General features: G+C 43.9%; 1 protein-coding gene across 1 annotated transcript in view; it reads right to left on the reverse strand.

Annotated features, from left to right (window-relative positions):
• Window positions 1-22,185, reverse strand: part of stxbp4 (syntaxin binding protein 4) — a 208,635-nt gene that overhangs the window by 58,914 nt on the left and 127,536 nt on the right. Inside the window, exon 11 of the mRNA XM_048610619.1 lies at window positions 8,359-8,424. Coding sequence (XP_048466576.1) covers window positions 8,359-8,424 — 66 coding nt within the window. The remainder of the gene's footprint in view (window positions 1-8,358; window positions 8,425-22,185) is intronic.

Raw genomic sequence — 22,185 nt, forward strand, 5'->3', positions numbered from 1 at the left:
CACATATAAACAGGAGTGGCAGAGGTTCTGCTCACTCTGAAGAGACAGTAGTAAAGTCAAAGTCTGTTTGTGTGTAAATAAAGGGTGACTTGGTGATAGACACCGGCCTCTGTGGAGTTATTTCACACCTAAGGTTCATTCATTTTCAAAAGCAGTTACTTGTGGATGCATTTAACGTGGGAAATCATGTGATTAAATATAACCTCCCTGTTTAGAGAAAGTGATGTGGACAGTCTATAATGGTCTAAAATCCTGCTGTCAGGTTCCTTTGCACCTATACAGGAGATGAGACCAAGGGATAGACTGGATTCTTTCATTGCTCCTGTAGCCAGGCTGCAAAACCGCACCAGAGGCCAGGGCCCAGCTGGAACACAGCACTGGAGATGGATAACATTTATCCTCAGGTAATAAGGCACACTGTTTGATGAGTGAGGCACAAAACTGATGGCTAGGTTGGATAATAAATGTGATAAATAGGCACCCTGTGGTTCTGGTGAAGCACCTTCTGATCAGATCTAACTTTGGGGCAAGTGGTGATGGATGGAGCAATTATCTGGCACTCCTCACTAATGAGCAGAGGCCTTGTATGCAGCTGTATTCCTTTTAAATTAAACATTTGAGATTCACTTTAACAATAATCACAAGCAGTTTCTCCCTCGCCAGCCTCTGTGAATATTTTCTGGTTGGGAGAGGAACCCGGTTGTAGTCTGGTTTCAGGCATAGACTGAATTAAAGACCAATTGGTCTGAATGGCTTATTTCTGACCGGGTTGTCAGAGATTTGGCGTTATGGAGCTGCTAGCTTGCAGGAAGAATACTAAAACTGTAGTGTTTTTAAACAGGCCCTATAACTGCCACCGAATAATTTTGAGTGGTGGTAGCAGTACAAGCTGCTAACAAGGATGTTCTTGTTCATAAGCTACTAAACGCTGACATGCAGCTGCAGTACAATTAGGAAAGAAAACAGTATGTTAGTAGTAATTGCAAGAGGATTGAGTACAGGAGTAAAGACGTCTTGCCGCAGTTGCATAGAATCTCAGTGAAACACAGTTGAAGTATTGTGCAAAGTTTTGGTCTCCTTACCCAATAAGGGATACACAGGGAGCACAACAAGGCTGACTAGACTGATTCCTGAAATGGTGGGTAGTCCTATGAGGAGATTGGACCTAGTATATCGTGGTTGTGCTGGTCAACAAAGATCTGATTACTCTAATCCCTTTCTCCAGCTTATGGCCCATAGCTCTAGTGGCTATGGCACACAAGTGAATGTCTAAATACTACTTAAACATTCTACAAGTTTCTGACTCAATCATCCTTTCCGGCAGAGCTCCACACCCCTGCCCACTTCAGAATGAAAGATATTCTTGTCATCTCTCCTCCTAGACGTAAGGTGAGAATTAGAAGGCTTTGTCCCCTGGTTATTATATACAAAAGAAAAAAGAGCCTTCCTATGCTCCCTATCTATGCCCCTTGTAATGTTATACACTTCTATAGCTCACCTCTCAACGCTTGATGCTCCAACAATAACAACCCAGGCTACAATCCTCCTCCCAGGTCAGATCCTTCAGCATCTTCTAGAGCTTACATGAATGAAAGGTAATCCCATTGAAATTTCCAAAATTCTTACAGGGCTCAACAGGGAAGGGGATGGTAGCACCGTGCTAATGTCACTAGGCTATCAGCCCAGAGGCCCAGGCTAATGCTCTGGGCACACTGGTTCAAATTCCACCTTGACAGCTAGTGGAATTTAAATTCAATTAATCAACACAGAACTGAAAGCTAATCTCAGTAACAGTGACCATGAAACTATTGTCATAAAAATCCGAGATAACAAGGTGCAGAGCTGGATGAACACAGCAGGCCAAGCAGCATCACAGGAGCAGGAAGGCTGACGTTACGGGCCTAGACCCTTCATCAGAAAATCCACCTGATTCACCAGCATCCTTTTGAGAAGGAAATCTGCCAACCTTACCTGCTCTGGCCTACATGTGACTCCAGGTCTACAGTAATGCTGTCTCTTCATGTGAGATATTCAGTTCAAAGGGAGTATGGGATAGGCAACCCTCCTTTTTGATATTTCACACATTTCCTATTGCCCATTGTCAAACAATGGTGGGACAGGATTTTTACTTTGTCCAATGATAGACAGTAAGCAGCCTGCTGTTGATAAAACCTCATGGTTCTGAAGGTGGCCAGCTGGCTCTGGTTAGGGGTAACCCTAACCAGCTTCTCCCGTTAGTCCCCAGCTTTTCCCACTGGGCCCTGTCCTCCCCCTATTACAGGATTAATGCTCTTTGCCCTTTGCCCAGCCTTTAGGGACCATAAATTGGGCAGAAATGTAAAACAGGCTGCACAAAGTCAACAGCTATCCCCAAAGAATGAAGAGAGGTGATGGTTACTAAGGCCATGAGTTAGACCTGGATCATTGCGGGGGTAGAGAACCTATCATTTCAACATGAGCACCCCACACAGGGGTCCAAACATTTCCTTTTCATCAAGGACTCTTTATGAGACTCTTCTGAGGCCTCCTTTGTGATTTTTTGGGGCTACCTTCCGATTTCCAAGGGCTCCGCCTTCATTCTCGCTAACTCCTTTATTAGATAAGCAGTTACCCTGCTCCCCTCCGCCCTGGCTCCTATTGAGCTCCCAGGAGTTACCTGGCTGAATAGCTGGTGCCATGGCCTCCTGAAACTGTGCTGACTGGTCATAATAACTCCTCCAGCTTGTCCAATTGTAGGGTCTCTCCCTCCTGACTTTTGCTGCTCCTCCAAATACAGGATCTGTCCATGTAGGGGGAAAATCTGCCCACCATACTCCCTGTGATCAAACAGAACTATTGCTGTTCAAGATTAAGAGGAGATTTGATAGAGGTATCCCAATCATTAATGGTTTTGTGAGTGTAAATGAGGAGAAACTGTTTCCATTGGCAGGAGGGTCAGTAATCAGGAACACAGATTTAAGGTGTTTGGCAAAAGAATCAGAGACAACATGAGGAAACAATTTTTAATGCAGTGAATTATGATCTGGAAAGTGCTGCCCAAAAGGACGATGAAAGCAGATTCAATTGTAACTTTCAGAAAAGAATTAGATTAAGGGGGAATAGGATTCATTGACTTGCTCTCATAAATAGCAAGCTCACACACAATAGACCAGATTGCCTCTTCCTGTGCTATACTGATCAATGATTCTAAATATACACATAGGTGTCCATGTCCAAGAGAAAGTGAACAATGAAATAAATCCACCAGGAAGAAGCAAGTGTCAACTACATTGAACTCCTGAAACCCGGAGTCAATGGGAGAAATGGAGGAATCAAGAACCAATAGGAGAAGCCACGGGCCCTGGGAAAAGCTAGAAGAAATGAGAAAATCTGAGTCCCAAGGAGAGAGGCCAGTGACCAATGGGAGAAGGTGGAGATCAGTGAGAGAAGTCTGGAACCAATGGGAGACGTTAGGGCCCAATGGGAGAGGACGAGGCCCAGTGGGAGAGGACAGGGCCCAATGGGAGAAGCTGGGGACTACCGGGAGAAACTGGAAGCCAATGGGAGAGGTTAGGCCCCAGTGGGAGATGTTAGGGCCCAATGGAGAGGACGGGGCCCTGTGGGAGTGGACGGGGCCCAGTGGGAGAAGTCAGGGACCACTGGGAGAAGTTGGGAACCAATGAGAGAAGTTAGGGCCCAATGGGAGAGGACGAGGACCAATGGAGAGGACGGGGCCCTGTGGGAGAAGTCGGGGACCAACAGGAGAAGCTGGGAACCAATGAGAGAAGCCAGGAACCAATGAGAGAAGCCAAGAACTAATGAGAGAAGGCGGGGACCAGTGGGAGAAGCTGGTGACCAATGTGAGAAGACGGGGACCAGTGGGAGAAGCTGGTGGCCAATGAGAGAAGCCGGGGACCAGTGGGAGAAGCTGGTGACCAATGAGAGAAGCTGGGGACCAATGGGGGAAGTTGGGTACCAATGGGAAAAGCTGGGGACCAATGGGGGAAGCTGGGGACCAATGGGGGAAGCTGGGGACCAGTGGGGGAAGCTGGGGACTACTGTAGGAATCGACTACTGTAGAAACCAGTCAGGAATAAAGCAACAACTTCTGGAGGAAAGAAAAATAGTGAAATTTGAATTTACTCAACATCTTTCATGAAATTAGGACATTCCAAAGTGCTTTTTAGTCAACAAAGTGCAGTTGCTGCAGTAATGTGAGAAGCGCAAGAAGCTCCCACAACAGCAATATGATAATGACCAGTTAATCTGTTTTAGTGATGTTGTTTGAAGGATGAAACCTGACCCCAGGACCTGTGGTTATCATCCAGTATTTGAGCAATTTCAGTATGTTCAGGGACCTATCCCAATTACTGATTCTGGAAAGCAAACAACTAGTGTAATTTGTGCTGGCTTAAAACTGCTGATAATTTTGTACTGCGTAATCTTCATCATTTTAAGATCTTCTGTGCATCTGGCAATGGGGTGTAGCAGAGATCTAGATACACAAACTGTGAAGTTCTTCCTCAGGAAAGGCTGAGCAGAAATGGCTGAAGATGTGACCTGACCATCAAAACTTATGGAGAGCTTCAACAAGGTGGACAAAGGGAACATGTTTCTGTTTCACAATCACAATCTCGGAAATAGAGGTCACCATTAATAATAAATCCAATAGGAAATGGAGGAGAAATATTTTTATCATGGAGTGCTTAGGAAGGGCAACTTAGAGTCATAGTCAGAGGTATTGCTGCAAGAGGGAGAAAGAAAGAAAAGGTTACGTTGGTCAGTTAGCTGAAGGTTGGTGAGCAGAGGTTTGTGTGACACATGGACCTGTTGGGCTGAATGGCCTTATCTGTAAAGTCACTGGCCAGTTCTCAGTCAGAGATGAAAGTGACATCGCGGTGCGTGGCAGTTCAGGGCAGCATTCCAGCCTCTAGTGGAACAAATGCAGGGGCTGTTCCCCGAAGGCATCCTGCAAAAAAACCAGAAACTCAGAAACCGAACAACAGGAAGCTGCTTCACACGCTTGCTGCTATTCCGATGAGAGGAAATTCCAGTTTGCATTCCTAATGTATTAACGGACAAGTGTAGCACAATAAATCTCCTGATCCAGTCAGCAGAGTCAATACCAGCAACACCTACATTTATACATTGCCTTTTTATGGACTCTAATTATTTCTAAATAATGTTTTACAGTTGAAGTTCTTTAATAATGGCCCTAACAACAGCCCCAAGTGCACATCTGCTTTGTTTTACTATCAATTCACATGCTTCAGCTATGTGAACATGAAAAAAACAGCCTTGTCCCCGCAGGGATTCAGTTTTGCCTGTTTATTCTGCCAACAACTGTGAGGCTTTTATGCTTGTGAACATTCTCTTGCAGTGAAGCTACTGACCTTGCAAGCACGAAATTCCCATGTACTATACACGCGACAAAGAAATTAAACACCAATAGCCGCAAGAAACATAGTGCAAAAAATTGTCCTGCATTTCATGTACATAGTTTGGATTATTGGCAAGGTAATGCTGAACTGTGTTATACAAATGATGCAAAAGTGAAAAGTGTAATGCACATGAGATTTTATATTGGCGGGAGTGTGTTTTCACAGGATTTTCTATTGATTGGAGTGTGTTATATATAGGATTTTATATAGATGATAGTTACATGTGTGATTTCACATAGGTAGGAGTCCTCTATATATAGGATTTTATTTAGACAGGAGTGAGTATGTTTCTTACAGAATAGCGCACATGTTGCATATTATACATGGAGTGTCACAATAACACTATGTTGCAGAGACTGTACAATGTGTACGTGATAGCAAGTGAGGAGAGGAATAAAACTACTGGTAACAGTTCAAACAGCTGTAATATCGAAAGGAGCCAGCAACCATGTTATCTGGGAAGATGGGGATGTTTAAGGGTAAAGTATCCATGATAACAGAGCACAACTCTCTCCTTGGACATGAATGCTTGACCACTTGTGCTGAAATTTTCAAAAATTCTAAATATCAATAGAATCTTTGAAAAAAAAAGTCCAAATGGTACTGATTTTGACCAGTAGTGATTTGGTTTGGAATCTTTAATTGGGTGCATTCCTTTAAAACAAAAGATGTTAAGAAAAGAATCAAAATTATAATTCACTGCTGGTAACCTTCTCTCCACCAGGTCTGAGTACTTGGCACAATCCAGTCCCAGATTGATTCAATCCACATGTGCAGACAGCACAATGGTTAATGCATTTTGCCTAATGCATCCCTGTGCTATTTTAACACAAGTGTTAATCTGTATAAGATTTAAAAAGCCTGTTTATTGAAGAGAACAGTTGATATTCTGTTAGGGTGATATGAAAAGGGAGGGAGGAGGTTCGTGTGGAGCACACCTGCTAGCTGGTTGGTCTGGTTCAGCATTTATATTCCACCTGATTCTATGAAGAGCTCCTCCTCCTCTGGGGAAAACATAGAGCCCAATTAAAATTATCATCTGTGCAGAATGCATTGTTAAAGCACTATTCACCCTCTCGGGTAGATGTAAAAGATCCCATCGCCACCATTCCAAAAAGGTACAGGGCCGTTTCTCTAGCGTCCTGACTTCTAGTTGTTCCTCAACTAGAATCTCTTTTAAAATTTATTCTGTAATTCACACCTTGCTGTTTGTGGGAGCTTGCTCTGCACCAATTTGCTGCTGTGTTTTTTACATTAAACACCAGCGTTCATAGCAAAAGTATTTCATTGGCTGCAACATATTTCAGACTTTCTGATGTAGAGGTGCTACAGAAATGCCAATCTTTCCTTTTATAAATAATTAACAGTACCTAGAGGAGGTCTTGTGTTGCAGTGGATAATGTCTCTAACACTGGCCAGAATCCTAGGTTCAAGTCCCTCTTGGAGCCACAGAAGATAAGAGACTCTCAACCTGTAAACCCTTGCAATACACCTGATGGCAGGCAATAAGAGTGGGAGCATGTCCCGGTCAGCCCTCCTTCTGAAGGCAATGATAATCCTCTGCAGTATTGTGCCAAGCAGAATCATGGACCAACATACATCCCGTGGAAGTCCAGGGTTGCCAACCAGAGCATGGACCCCAAAGCAGCAGGAACAGTTACATGATACAAAACTAATAGGAGGTCTCTGTTCTTATACTGTGGCAGTGCACAGCAGATATCTGCCATTACATGGCTGAGAAAGCTGTGTATTACTAATGTGGCTCAGCAACAAGCATCTCAAAAACATTCCCTGTAACTGCTCCTTTGAAGATTTGGCAGGATGTGTCTCCAGTACTGTCCTGGCAGAAACTGCAGCAATTTCAACCAGAGGCCCAGGTTCTCTCTTACCCACTGAAGCACACCTATAACTCATGTTTATCCATATCTTGTACCTAGCAAGACCTCTTGTTTCATTATGTTTGCAACACTTAACCTTCTCCCCCACCACTCCATCTAGAAATATGCCTGTCTGTATAAAACCTATTGATTTTCTTTATTCATTCACAGGTCACTGGTTGGGTCAGCATTTGTTGCCCATTCTTAATTTCCCATCAGGCAGCTAAAAGATAACCACATTTCTGTGGGTCTGGAGTCACATGTAGGCCAGATCAGATAAGGACGGCACCTTCCTTCCTAAAAAACATCTGTGAACCAGATGGGTTTTTCCAACAATCAACAACATTTCAGGGTCATCATTAGATTCTTAATTCCAATTTATTACTGAATTCAATTTCCACTATCTGCCATAGCTGGATTTGCATCCAGGTCCCTAGAACATTACCTGGTACTTTGGATTAAAAGTATAGCAGTAATACCACGAGGCCATCACCTCCCCTAATAATACTGAACTGTATAGATGGTGTATAATCCTCACAGTCTGCAATATCACTGACAGTGCAGCACTGCATCAATTTCAGGAGTTTTGATAGGGTGTCTCTCAATGCCATAGGATCTGGAGAACAGTACAACCGGGACAAATTCAATTTGCTAAGTTCTCCCTCAGTAGAATATCCAATCTATACTTTGAAAAGGTGAAATGTTCAGGAGAGAGAGCAGGGAAGTGGGACAAATTGGATATATCCTTCAAAGAGCTGGCACAGACATAATGGACCACAAGATTCTAAGGTCCCAAGCTGTTCACTCCAATTAACGTATCATCATTTGAAATGACAAAACCACAATCTCTCCAGAATATACTGCAGTAAAAATAAATTGAAATGCATAGGCTGAGGAACACTAATGGAGTAGTGAGTGTAAAACCAGAAAGCCCTAGTCATTGACACAGCATCTAACCAATGTATACATGGCCTGGTGGGGCAATGCATACTGCCCCCATAGGTTACCTAATAAACAGCCATATTACATTCTCAATATATACTGGGGATGTAATTCCTCACCTGTTTGACTTTCTGCAGCTCTTCACTCAACTGCTTCCTGCTTTTCTCAGATTCCACCAATTCATCCTGAGCAAAATGTAAGACAATAAGTTGGTCATTGAAAGGTTCGTAAAATTCCTCCTTATCTTTTTTACGAGTAACTTTTCTGAGGTAGCTCAGTTATTCTTGCCCTTCAGTTTACCTGGTCTTGCTAGGTAAATAAACAGTTTAATAAACAAGGATAAACAGTTGTTGAAAAATTGTAAATCCTTAGAGCAGGAAAACTAGTTCCTCCAGTGAATATTCACCCATAAGTAAACACCGCAAGCCATTCAGCTCCTTAACCTGTTACGCCATTCTATTACATTAGATCTGATTTTCACCCTAACTCCATTCATCTGCCTTTGCTACATATTCCTCAACACCCTCAGCTGAAAAAAAAGCTGATTTTGGTCTTGTAAATTTCAGTGACTTCTAGCATCTATAGTTTTTTGTGGGGAGAGAGATCCAGGTTCCTAATACTATTTGTGTGAATAAATATTTCTTCACGTCATCCCAGAATGGCCCAGTTGTAATTTTAAAATGGCATTCTCTTGTTTTGGAGTCCTTCCAGTACATGAAATATCATTCTGGGGAAGGTTCACTGGACCCGAAACGTTAACTCTGATTTCTCTCCTCAGATGCTGCTAGAGCTGCTGAGCTTTTCCAGCAACTTCTGTTTTTGTTCCCAAAATACCTAACCTTGAAACCCCGCCTGTGTTAAAGAAAGTGGTGACTCTACTGTGAAACTTTAATGGATTTACCAACAGTGTAGCATTCTTTTGGTATTGACAGTGCGTATGAGTAAAATGTAGACAGACAGTGGGGGAAAGAGTGAGAGTGGGAAAAAGGGAAAATGAAGGCAAGAGTGAAAGTGGGAGAAAAGGAAAGTAAGAGAAACAGCAAGTGGGAGAGAAAGTGAAACTAAGAGTTGGAAAGGATGAGTGAGAGTATGAGTAAGACAGACAGAACAAGATTTAGCTCAATTGAGAAAGAGTGAGAAAGGAAGAGAGCAAAAGGAATGAAGAGAAAGGGAAAGAAAACAAGGTGAAACAACAAGGTAGAGGATCAGTGAGACAGACAGAAAGAAACAGAGCATAAGATCTAGTTAGAGGGAGAGAGAGAGAGACGAAGGCTGAGTGAGAGGAAGTGCAAGAGAAAGAGAGAGAGACAAGGAAAGTGAGAATAAGAGACAGAGAAACACAACGCTCAAGAGAGCACAAAAGAGAGATCCAGAGACAGAGATAGAGTGAACAAGACAAAGACAGATTCAGAGAGAGGGAGGGAATGGGACAAAGACGGATTCAGAAAGAGAGGGGGAGTGGGACAAAGAATGATTCAGATAGAGACAGGGAATGGGACAGAGATAAATTCAGAGAGGGAGGAATGTCAGAGCCAGACAAGATTGGACAGCAATCCTTCACAGTCAGATACACTCATTCTTCATTAGAATAGAATATAATGTAATAGCAATATATTGTTCTTGCCTAATTCATTAGATTAAGACTGAAAACAAAGGATGTGATTGCTGCATGTGGAAGCAGCAGGAGGTTAACATCTTCAGAAAGGGGAGGAGGAAATTGAAAATAAAGAGCAGCTAAAAAACAGTAAAATTGGAGAAAAGAAGAATGCTCCATAGCAGTTCATGAAATGATAACGTGTACATTAAAACAAATACTGCAGATGCTGGAAATCTGAAACAGAGAATGCTGGAGAAAGTCAGCAGGTCTGGCAGCATCTCTGGAGAGAGAAACAGAGTTAATGTTTCAAGTTCAATATGATTTATCTTCAAAACCAAAAGAAGAGTCAAATTGCACTCAAAACATTTGCCCTGACAGACAATAGGTCTTCACTTACAGTTGTGATTGTGTTCCTGAAAATCATAACTTTAAGTAAATCAGATTATGTGAACAATAAGTTCCCACAGAAATCAATGATAAAAGGTTCCTTTGGATACTGCTTGCTCAGAGTAAAGAATGCACACGTCTAAATCCTGTACCGTACATGTGCAGTACTGTGTATCCCGAGCTGAAATAATTTGCAGGACAAAATAGAGCATTAAATATGAAAGGAACATTGTAAAATTAAGCACTTCAGGAACTTTCCCAGCAGATAACAACTTTACAACATCATCAAGTTGGAATTGATGCTTATGTTCATAAATAAACTTTAAAAATAAATTTCAAGCATAGAAGAAATGCAAAATAACGATTTTGTAATCAACACTTTGAGAGATGTGATCATATCTCTGTAGTAAGTGGGATGTGAACCAAGGCCTCCTGGTTCAGAGGTTGGGACACTATCAGTGTACTACAGGAGCCCCCGTCATATAATACAAAAATATTTTCAAACCAACCTGTTCAGAGATTTTATTACACACCTCTGGAGAAGGTGGGGATGAGAATTTTGCAGTACAGAAGGAGGCCATTCAACCCATCATGTCATATAGTAGCTCCTGACACATCTACCTAGCTAGTTCCACTCACCAGCCCTACCTCTGTAGCCATCTAACTTCATCCCTTTAAGTATATATCCAGCTCTCTTTTGAAACCTCCTGTGGAATCTGCCTCCACCATTCTCCCAGGCAGCACATTCCAAATTCTAATGGCTCTTTGAGTAAAGAAGTTTCTCCTCCGAGCTCTCCAGCTGACAATCCTGAAATTATGACCATTCATTAGTGACATATCAACTAGTGGAAATAGAATATCCTTCTTTACTCTGTCAAAATTGTTCATATATTGAAAATCTCAATAAGGTCACCTCTTAATCTTCTCTGTTCCAAGGGGTATAAAGCACAATTTCTCAAATCTTTCCTTGCATATAAAATCCCTCATTGCTGGTATTATCTAGTAAATTTTGAACTTGAACCCTGGTCTCCTGGCTCAGAGGTTGGGAAACTGTCATTGCACTACAGGAGCCCCAAAATACAATATAAATGTAACATATTAAAATTACACTCACCTGATGATGTTTTAACTAAACCACACTCAATTTAATGGCAGATGCTAGGCAGTGATGGCAGAATTACATGTACCAATGATTACAGGCCACTAGACAGAGCCTTACGCTTCAATGCAAGTTCAGAACAGGAGCCAGGAGAGAAATGAACACAGGGGAGAGTTTAAAAGTAACAACAGAGTATAGCAATGGGTGCTGAATTGTGTGAGGCAAGGAGAGGGACTGACAATAGGAGCAGAAACTGCAGGAAGGTTGGGGGCATTCCAGGACTGAACGTGGTTAGAAAGATCTTCAGAGCTAGCTGGTCACAGAACAGGACATCCATAGAAAACAATGTTTAAGTGAAACAACATTAAATAAATATATTATCACTACATCTTTGAAAATGTTGAAACAAAATAATGTTATAAAAGCAGGCCATTCGGCCCATCAAGTCCACACTGACCCTCCAAAGAGCATCCCGCACAGACCATATCCCTACCCTAGCCTAGCCCTGTAACCCTGCATTTCCTGTGGTTAATACACCTCACCTGCACATTCCTGGACACTATGGGTAATTTAGCATGGCCAATCCACCCTAACCTGCACATCTTTGGATTGTGGGAGGAAACCAGAGCCCCAGATGAAACCCATGCAGACGCGGGGAGAATGTTCAAACTCCACACAGACAGTCGCCCGAGACTGGAATTGAACCTGTGTCCTCGTGCTGTGAGGCAGCAGTGCTAAACACCATACCACTCCATTTAAATAAGTCACATTTAAATAGGGATTTGTTATAATGTATATCTCATGTTTTCTCCTCATATTTGCAAAGTGTCTGCAGAGACTCAAATAAAAATTTCTTTTGCCATATTATTATGCAGAGGCTGTAATAACAATGTGGGGAAGTCAGTTCAACATAATTCTGTGAAACTTGAAGCCCAGGGTTGGGGTCTTCTGTAGTTACACTGGCACCATCCCTCACCTTTTCCTCCGTTACATTGATGACTGTATCGGTGCTTCCCTGTGCTCTCGTGAGGAGCTCGAACAGTTCATCCAGTTCACCAACACCTTTCACCCTGACGTCAAATTCACTTGGACCATCTCAGACAACCTCCCTCCTCTTCCTGGTCCTCTCCGTCTCCATCTCCAGCAACCGACTCAGTACCTACATCTATTTCAAACCCACCGACTCCCACAGCTACCTAGACTACACCTCCTTTCACCCACCATCTTGCAAAAATGCAATATACTCCCAATTCCTCCGCCACTGCCGCATCTGTTCCCAAGATGGAGCGTTCCACTCCCGGACATCCCAGATGTCCTCCTACTTCAAGGACCGTAACTTCTCCTCTCCCATGATCCATAATACCCTCAACTGCATCTCCTGCATTTCCCGCACTTCCGCCCTCTAACCCTCTCCCCCCAACAACAACAAGGATAGAGTCCCCTCTGGTCCTCACATTCCACCCCACCAACCTCTGAATACAACGCATCATCCTCCAATGTTTTGACCACCTACATTCAGACCCCACCAAAGAGATATTTCCCTCCCCACCCCTATCTGCTTTCCGTAGGGACCACTCTCTGCGACTCCCTCGTCCGCTCCACATACCCCACCAACCCCACCACCCCCAGCACTTTTCCCTGCAACTGCAGGAAGTGCTACACCTGCCCCTACACCTACCCCCTCACCTCTATCCAAGGCCCCAAACAATACTTCTGCGTCCAACAGGCATTCACCTGTACATCTTCTAACCTGGTCTACTGCATCCATTGCTCCCGATGTGGTCTCCTCTACATCGGGGAGACCTTGCACAGGCTTGGTGACCGATTCGCGGAACATCCGCACTCTGTACATTCCAAACAATACCACCTTCTGGTTGCCAGCTATTTCAACTTCCTTAACAACATGTCCATCCTGGGCCTCCTCCAATGTTACAATGAGGCCACACGGAAATTGGAGGAATTACACCTTATATTCCGCCTCAGGAGCTTGCAGCCCAATGGCCTCAACATAGAGCTCACCAGCTTCAAAATCTCCCTACCCCTGGCCTCAGCCCATGTCCAGCCCTCCCTCTCATCTCCGCCTCCTTGACCTGACACAACCTGTCCATCTCCCTTCCCACTTATCCGCCCCACCCTTCCCATTGTCCAAACTCCACAACCCCCTGCATCCACTATCACCACCCAACCTACCTTCACCCAGCCCCAACCCCCACCTTTTTATTTCCCAGCTCCCTTCCCCCTCCCCAGTCCTGATGAAGGGTCCCGACCTAAAACGCCGACTTTCCTGCTCCTCTGATGCTGCCTGACCTGCTGTGTTCCTCCAGCTCCACACTGTGTTGACTTCAATTTCCAGCATCTGCAGCTCTTGCTATCGCCCAGGGTTGGGTTAGCCCAGAAAAGAAATGATAGCATTGCAGGATATTTCCTTGCAGACTGACTGGAAACTCCTGGGCAACAGCAGGGGCTAGAGTATAAAATGTAGATCAGCCTTCAGAAACTGACAGTTATAGATACATTTAGAAAAACCAAAGTTATGAGTGGCCTGCCCAAACATCATGCTGCAGCCAAAAACGTAAGCATTTAAAATATTAATGCAATGCTTATTAATGCAGTTTCTTTTGTGAGTCATTGGAAATTTCTACTCCAGAGAGCTGTGGAGGCTCAGCTGATGGATATATTTACTTCTGTCACTGATGGAGTGTAGGGTAAAGCTTTTACTCCTGTATCTCAACCTAACAGATGGTTTACAAAAGAACCTGGGGCAAAGATAGGGTATTGACAAAGGAAGAACTGGTCAGCTTTGGTGAAGATATGAACCTGGGTCTTAGAGCTTTCAAAAGCATGTGTTAACATCAGGAGATGAAATGAATTGACTTTTAAAAGAATATTATAGGTTGCCTTATTTAGACTGTTGTTGGTAATTTTAAAATATTATGGGTTGTCTCAGCTGCTGCCATAGCTGTGAAAACGTGATCAGAGTTTTCAAAGCAGGTTGTTTGATGTGGATTAGCTTAAACCTCCTTAGTGAGATCGAAGCTCTCAATAACAAGATAAAAGGATTTATTTTTACAGCTTTGTAGTTACAGAGCATCAATGACAAATGGAAAAGTCTCAGGGGAGGAATGTAGAATTATCATAATGTCGAGTTAACACTGTCAGAGAGTACATACTACCAAGTGTCCTCTTCATTTTTCAATACTGAAATTGGTAGATTTTTGAAACAAAAATAGAATTGCTGGAAAGCTCAGCAAGTCTGGCAGCACTTGTGGAGAGAAATCAGAGTTAATGTCCTGGGGGGGAAATTTGCTAATGCTCTTTGGGAGGGTTTAAACTAATTCAACAGGGGGGTGGGAACCTGAATTGTAGCTCCAGTGTACAGGAGGTTGAGAGTAGTGAGGTCATAAATCAGGTTTCAAGGTTGCAGGAGTGTACCGGCAGGCAGGAAGGTGGTTTGAAGTGTGTCTACTTCAACGCCAGGAGCATCCGGAATAAGGTGGGTGAACTTGCAGCATGGGTTGGTACCTGGGACTTCGATGTTGTGGCCATTTCGGAGACATGGATAGAGCAGGGACAGGAATGGTTGTTGCAGGTTCCGGGGTTTAGGTGTTTCAGTAAGATCAGGGAAGGTGGTAAAAGAGGGGGAGGTGTGGCATTGTTAGTCAAGGACAGTATTACGGTGGCAGAAAGAACACTTGATGACAACTCGTCTACTGAGGTAGTATGGGCTGAGGTTAGAACCAGGAAAGGAGAGGTCACCCTGTTGGGAGTTTTCTATAGGCCTCCGAAAAGTTCCAGAGATGTTGAGGAAAAGATTGCAAAGATGATTCTGGATAGGAGCGAAAGTAACAGGGTAGTTGTTATGGGGGACTTTAACTTTCCAAATATTGACTGGAAACGCTACAGTTCGAGGACTTCAGATGGGTCAGTTTTTGTCCAATGTGTGCAGGAGGGTTTCCTGACACAGTATGTAGATAGGCCAACAAGAGGCGAGGCCACATTGGATTTGGTACTGGGTAATGAACCAGGCCAGGTGTTAGATTTGGAGGTAGGAGAGCCCTTTGGTGATAGTGACCACAATTCAGTTACGTTTACTTTAGTGATGGAAAGGGATCGGTATATAAAGCAGGGCAAGAGTTATAGCTGGGGGAAAGGCAACTATGAGGCGATGAGGCAAGATTTAGGATGCATAGGGTGGAGAAGGAAACTGCAGGGGCTGGGCACAATTGAAATGTGGAGCTTGTTCAAGGAACAGCTACTGCGTGTCCTTGAGAAGTATGTACCTGTCAGGCAGGGAGGAAGTGGTCGAGCGAGGGAACCGTGGTTTACTAAAGAAGTTGAATCTCTTGTCAAGAGGAAGAAGGAGGCTTATGTAGAGATGAGGCGTGAAGGCTCAGTGAGGGCGCTTGAGAGTTACAAGTTAGCCAGGAAGGACCTAAAGAGAGAGCTAAGAAGAGCCAGGAGGGGACATGAGAAGTCTTTAGCAGGTAGGATCAAGGAAAACCCTAAAGCTTTCTATAGGTATGTCAGGAATAAAAGAATGACTAGAGTAAGATTGGGGCCGGTCAAGGACAGTCGTGGGAAGTTGTGCGTGGAGTCTGAAGAGATAGGAGAGGTGCTAAATGAATATTTTTCGTCAGTATTCACGCAGGAAAAAGACAATGTAGTTGAGGAGAATACTGAGATACAGGCTATTAGACTGGACGGGATTGAGGTTCATAAGGAGGAGGTGTTAGCAATTCTGGAAGGTGTGAAAATAGATAAGTCCCCTGGGCCGGATGGGATTTATCCTAGGATTCTCTGGGAAGCTAGAGAGGAGATTGCAGAGCCTTTGGCTTTGATCTTTATGTCGTCATTGTCTTCAGGAATAGTGCCAGAAGACTGGAGACTAGCAAATGGTGTCCCCTTGTTCAAGAAGGGGAGTAGAGACAACCCTGGTAATTATAGACCAGTGAGCCTTACTTCGGTTGTGGGTAAAGTGTTGGAAAGGATTATAAGAGATAGGATTTATAATCATCTAGAAAGGAATAATTTGATTAGGGATAGTCAACACGGTTTTGTGAAGGGTAGGTCGTGCCTCACAAACCTTATTGAGTTCTTCGAGAAGGTGACCAAACAGGTGGATGAGGGTAAAGCGGTTGATGTGGTGTATTTGGATTTCAGTAAAGCGTTTGATAAGGTTCCCCATGGTACGCTATTGCAGAAAATACGGAGGCATGGGATTGAGGGTGATTTACCGGTTTGGATCAGAAATTGGCTAGCTGTAAGAAGACAGAGGGTGGTGGTTGATGGGAAATGTTCATCCTGGAGTTCAGTTACTAGTGGTGTACCACAAGGATCTGTTTTGGGGCCACTGCTGTTTGTCATTTTTATAAATGACCTGGATGAGGGCGTAGAAGGATGGGTTAGTAAATTTGCGGATGACACCAAAGTCGGTGGAGTTGTGGATAGTGCAGAAGGATGTTGCAGGTTATAGAGGGACATAGATAAGCTGCAGAGCTGGGCTGAGAGGTGGCAAATGGAGTTTAATGCGGAAAAGTGTGAGGTGATTCACTTTGGAAGGAGTAACAGGAATACAGAGTACTGGGCTAATGGTAAGATTCTTGGTAGTGTGGATGAGCAGAAAGATCTCGGTGTCCATGTGCATAGATCACTGAAAGTTGCCACCCAGGTTGATAGCGTTGTTAAGAAGGCGTACAGTATGTTAGGTTTTATTGGTAGAGGGATTGAGTTTCGGAGCCATGAGGTCATGTTGCAGCTGTACAAAACTCTGGTGCGGCCGCACTTGGAGTATTGCGTACAGTTCTGGTCACCGCATTATAGGAAGGATGTGGAAGCATTGGAAAGGGTGCAGAGGAGATTTACCAGGATGTTGCCTGGTATGGAGGGAAGGTCTTATGAGGAAAGGCTGAGGGTTTTGAGGCTGTTTTCGTTAGAGAGAAGAAGGTTAAGAGGTGACTTGATAGAGACATACAAGATGATCAGAGGATTAGATAGGGTGGACAGTGGGAGCCTTTTTCCTCGGATGGTGATGTCTAGCACGAGGGGACATAGCTTTAAATTGAGGGGTGATAGATATAGGACAGATGTCAGAGGTAGGTTCTTTACTCAGAGAGTAGTAAGGGCGTGGAATGCCCTGCCTGCAAAAGTAGTAGACTCGCCAACTTTAAGGGCATTTAAATGGTCATTGGATAAACATATGGATGATAATGGAATAGTTTAGGTTAGATGGGCTTCAGATTGGTTTTCACAGGTCGGCGCAACATCGAGGGCCGAAGGGCCTGTACTGCGCTGTAATGTTCTATGTTCTATGTTCTATGTTTTGGGTCAAGTGACTCTTCTTCAGAACTGGTAGATTTTAGGACACAAAGGATTTACAGGATATTAAGATAGTGTGGAAAAGTGGAGCAAGGATAGAAAATAAGTCATGATCTGAGAGAATAAAGATGTACACTTGACAGGGCAAGACCTCTACTCCTATTTCTTTAATTCTGATTAGCAGACTCGGAGTTACAACATATAGACAGCAGAAAAAGTGGCACAGATGCACCGCAACATCAACACATAGATTTAAACGTTATTATAAAGAGACACGAAATTGAAACATTTTGCCTTGCAACTACTAAGCTAAGCTACAAAAGAAAAGCAACTTTAGAAAGGAAGCAATGATTTATAGAATGTGAGCAGAGGATGCGAATGTTTGGAGTCTAGCTGGCATGGAGATTCAACAGGAACTATTAATGTCTGAGTTAACAGGCAGGTTGGGGGATGCAACAGGGATTGGCGATCTCCATACTCAGTGAAAAAGGTACAAGGTAGGGACATATCACTTTTGCCTGCAAAGTACTGAGCCTCATGTGTAAATAAATATTGGTTTTAGCACTTGCAAATGGGTCATACTGTTAGTCCTTACAATGATGTTAAATGATTTTTTGGTGTAATTTTTCAAGCAGTCAACATTATTAAGTAAATGTTATTCAATGTGCAACATCTCTGGATGAAGTAACCAAGTTAATATTTCAGATTGCTGCTTGACTTGCTGGGGATTTTTGACATCTTCTGTTTTTATTTCAGATTTACAGCATCTGCAGTGTTTGCTGTTGAATTTTGGATGTGTCAGTGGTGGAGGGAGTGGATGCTTGTGGATGTGGTGCCAATCAACCAGGTTGCTTTGTCCTGGATGGTTCTTGCATGTTGTTGGTGCTGCATTGGAGGGAAGAACTAGACGGTGGGTTGGGTGAGGACCCCATCATGTTCCTACCTCAGTCCTGACTAAGTCCTGGGTAGAAAGGTTTGTCGGTGGCCTCTCTGCTCCAATGCCAATTAATGTCCAATTAGATGCCTCATCCCACTACTGCTAACCCAATCCTTTGCATTGGGAAGGTGGGGCCTTCTGATAGCCACCCCCACCCTTTCTTCACACATCCTTCCCACGACCTTGTCAGCTCAGCCAGTGCCAGTGAACCCTCACCTTGCTCTCACTCACTATGGCCTGGGTCTCTCGCTGACCCTAGGTCATCTCCTGCTGGGTGCATGCCATGTAGCTGCCTTTATTGCAGTGACACTGCTTATGATGGAGAGCTGCTGGCAACAGTCTGGTCAGCGGCTCTTGGGGAAGGATCCCACCAGATGCTCCCTTAATCCTGGGAATGGCCTGCTGCTGGCCAGCTATCCCCGAAGAAGGGAGTGAGGGACTGTCACCAGGAGATTCCTGTGGCCTGGATTAAATTCTACCCTTTGTGTGCACTAAAACACAGGCAGTGGAGTTTTCAATAAACTCTGGTTACCCATCCTCGATTCTAGTTGCTGTCTGATCCTCTGTTTAAATACATTATAACATCAACATTAGGCTCTGTATATTGGTTAGAAGCCCGAAGCTGGTAGTTTGTTACAAGTGAAATGCTATGTCAATGGCATGAGGTGAGAACAGTTACACTAATTGTTCAGTCCAGCAACAAAACACAGTGCACAAATCACCAGTCAGGACCCTTGCTAATTAGCTGATACAGGGAGTTAAGACACCACTCCAACAAACTATTAATGGGAATTCTCCGTCTTTGTGTCTCCTTTCACCTTCTCCAAAAGGCCCATCTTCACATTATCTTTGTCAAACCTCAAGTAAAAGCAAAGTACCATGGATGCTGGAAATCTGAATGAAAAACAGAACATGCTGGAGAACTCAGCAGGTCTGACAGAAACAGAGTTAATGTTTTGAATCCAATGTGAAGATTCTTCAGCGAGAACAGCCATACTGGACTTGAAGTGTTAATCCTGTTATACCTCTCTCTACGTCAGTCCCACGCCTCCAACAAGTGTAAGGGGCTCATTGACATTTTAAAAATCAGCTACTTCTCTACCCCCTACAACCTCACCACCTTCCCCCCTCCCATCCCAGCTGCACCATTCCTCCAAAGCCTCAGAACTCTTGCCCCTGAATCTTATTTCTTTCCCCTATTTCTCCTCCTTCCCCCTCCTCAGTGCTCATTCTGTTTACCCTTCTCCTCAAGCTAACTGAACAAAACAATTCTCCCACTCCTTAGGTACTGTTCTTCACTTTTCACTTTTCTGCCATCTTAATCCACCTCCAAAACAATGCACATTTCTTGAACACTGCCATTTTCTATGTCTTCTTTATCTTTTTTGAATGTGTTGTTGTCCTCATGAAACTATCACCCCTTCAACTGGATAACTGCATATATCCCTATAAACACCTATAACCCCTACAACTGTAGCTACATCAGTAGCAGCACACTCCTTTCACTGTCGTCCCTACAACTCCCTGTTTGAATATCTCAAACAGGTTTTGATGCCTACACAGCAGTGGAATGGCCCAAAGTAGAAATCACAACTGCCTCAATCTACACAAAATCTTCGCTCATGCCTTTGTCACCTACCCAATGTTTCCCTGGCCACCACCCATTTATAAACATCACCCTATATAAACTTCTGCTGACACAAAAACAAAGTTGCTGGAAAAGCTCAGCAGGTCTGGCAGCATTTGTGAAGAAAAAATCAGAGTTAACATTTTGAGTCCGGTGCCCCTTCCTCAGAACTGATGGTGCCTGGGAAAATGTCAGTTTACATACAGAAAATAGGGAGGGGGGTGGGTTAGGGAGTAAACGATAGGATATCTGCTGTCCTTGTCCTTTTAGATGGTAGTATTTGTGGGTTTGGAAGGGGCTGTCTGAGGATCTTTGGTGGATTTCTGCAGTGCATCTTGTAGATAGTACACACTGCGGCTACTGAGCGTCGGTGGTGGAGGGAGTGGATGCTTGTGGATGTGATGCCAATCAAGCGGCTGCTTTGTCCTGGATGGTGTTGAGCTTCTTGAGTGTTGTTGGGGCTGCACCCATCCAGGCAAGTGGGGACTATTCCATCACACTCCTGACTTGTTCCTTGCAGATGATGGACAGGCTTTGAGGAGTCAGGATGTGAGTTACTCACCACAGGATTCCTAGCCTATTACCCGCTCTTGCAGCCACTGTATTGATGTGGTGGGTCCAATGTCAATATCTGTTAATGGTAATCTCAGGGATTCAGTGACGAGACTGAATGTCAATGCTTAGACCCTGTCTTGATGGAGATGGACATCACCTGATACTTGTATGGTGCAAACGTTACTTGCTACCTATCAGCCCAAACTTTGATATTTTCTTTCATTTGGACATGGACTGTTTCAGTATCTAAGGAGTCATGAATTGTGCTGAACGTTGTTTAATCATCAGCAAACATTCTCACTTACACCTTATGGTGGAAGGAGGCTATTAATGAAAGATTTGAAGACGCTTGGGCCCAGGACATGACACTGAGGAACTCGTAAGAGATATCTTGGGATTGAGAACTCTGTCCTCCAATAACCTCAACCATTATTTCTTTGTGCCAGGTATCACTCCAACTAGGGGAGCATTTGCCCAATTCCCATTGATTCCGGTTTTGCTAGGGCTCCTTGATTCCACACTTGGTCAAATGCAGCCTGGATGTCAAGGGCTGTCAATCTATCTCACCTCTAGAATTCACACTTTTGACCATGTTTGGCTGTAATGAGTTCAGGAGCAAATGGCCCTGGTGGAAACTAAGTATCACTGAGCAGGTTATTGCTGAGCAAGTACCACTCAATAAGACTGCTGATGACACCTTCCATCACTTTACTGATGATCAAGAGTAAACTGAGGGGGCAGTAATTGGCCGGGTTGGATTTATCCTCATTTTTGTTCACAGGACATACTTGGGCAATTTTCCACATTGTCAGGTAGATGGCAGTATTGTAGCTGTATTGGAACAACTCAGCTCGGGGAGCAGCAAGTTCTGGAGAACAAGTCTTAAGTACTATTGCCAGAATGTTGGCAGAGCCCATAGCCTTTGCAGCATCCAGTGACTCCAACTGTTTCTGGATATCCTATGGAGTGAATTGAAGTGGTTGAAGACTGGCATCTGTGATTCTGGGGACCACTGGAGGAGGCCAAGATAGAACATTCACTTGATACTTGTGGAAGGTTGAAACAATAACTTCAGCCTTAACTTTTGTCCTGATGTGTTGGGCTCTCTCATCATTGAGGTTGGGGATATTTGTGGAGCATCCTTCCCCAGTGACTTATTTAATTGTCCATCAACATTCTTGACTGGATGTGGCAGGACTGCAGAGCTTAGATTTGATCCATTAGTTGTGGGATTGCTTAGCTCTTTATATCACTTGCTGCTTTTGCTGTTTGGTGTCCTATTTGATAGCTTCACCAGGATGACACCTCATTTTTCAGGTCTGCCTAGTGCTGCTCCTGGCATGCCCTCCTGCACTCTCAATTGAACCAGGGTTGATCCCCCTGGCTTCATGGTAATGGTTAAGTGGGGGATATGCCGGGCCATGAGGTT

Source organism: Rhincodon typus, chromosome 23 (assembly GCF_021869965.1).
Source record: "Rhincodon typus isolate 14 chromosome 23, sRhiTyp1.1, whole genome shotgun sequence".
Classification (NCBI taxonomy): domain Eukaryota; kingdom Metazoa; phylum Chordata; class Chondrichthyes; order Orectolobiformes; family Rhincodontidae; genus Rhincodon; species Rhincodon typus.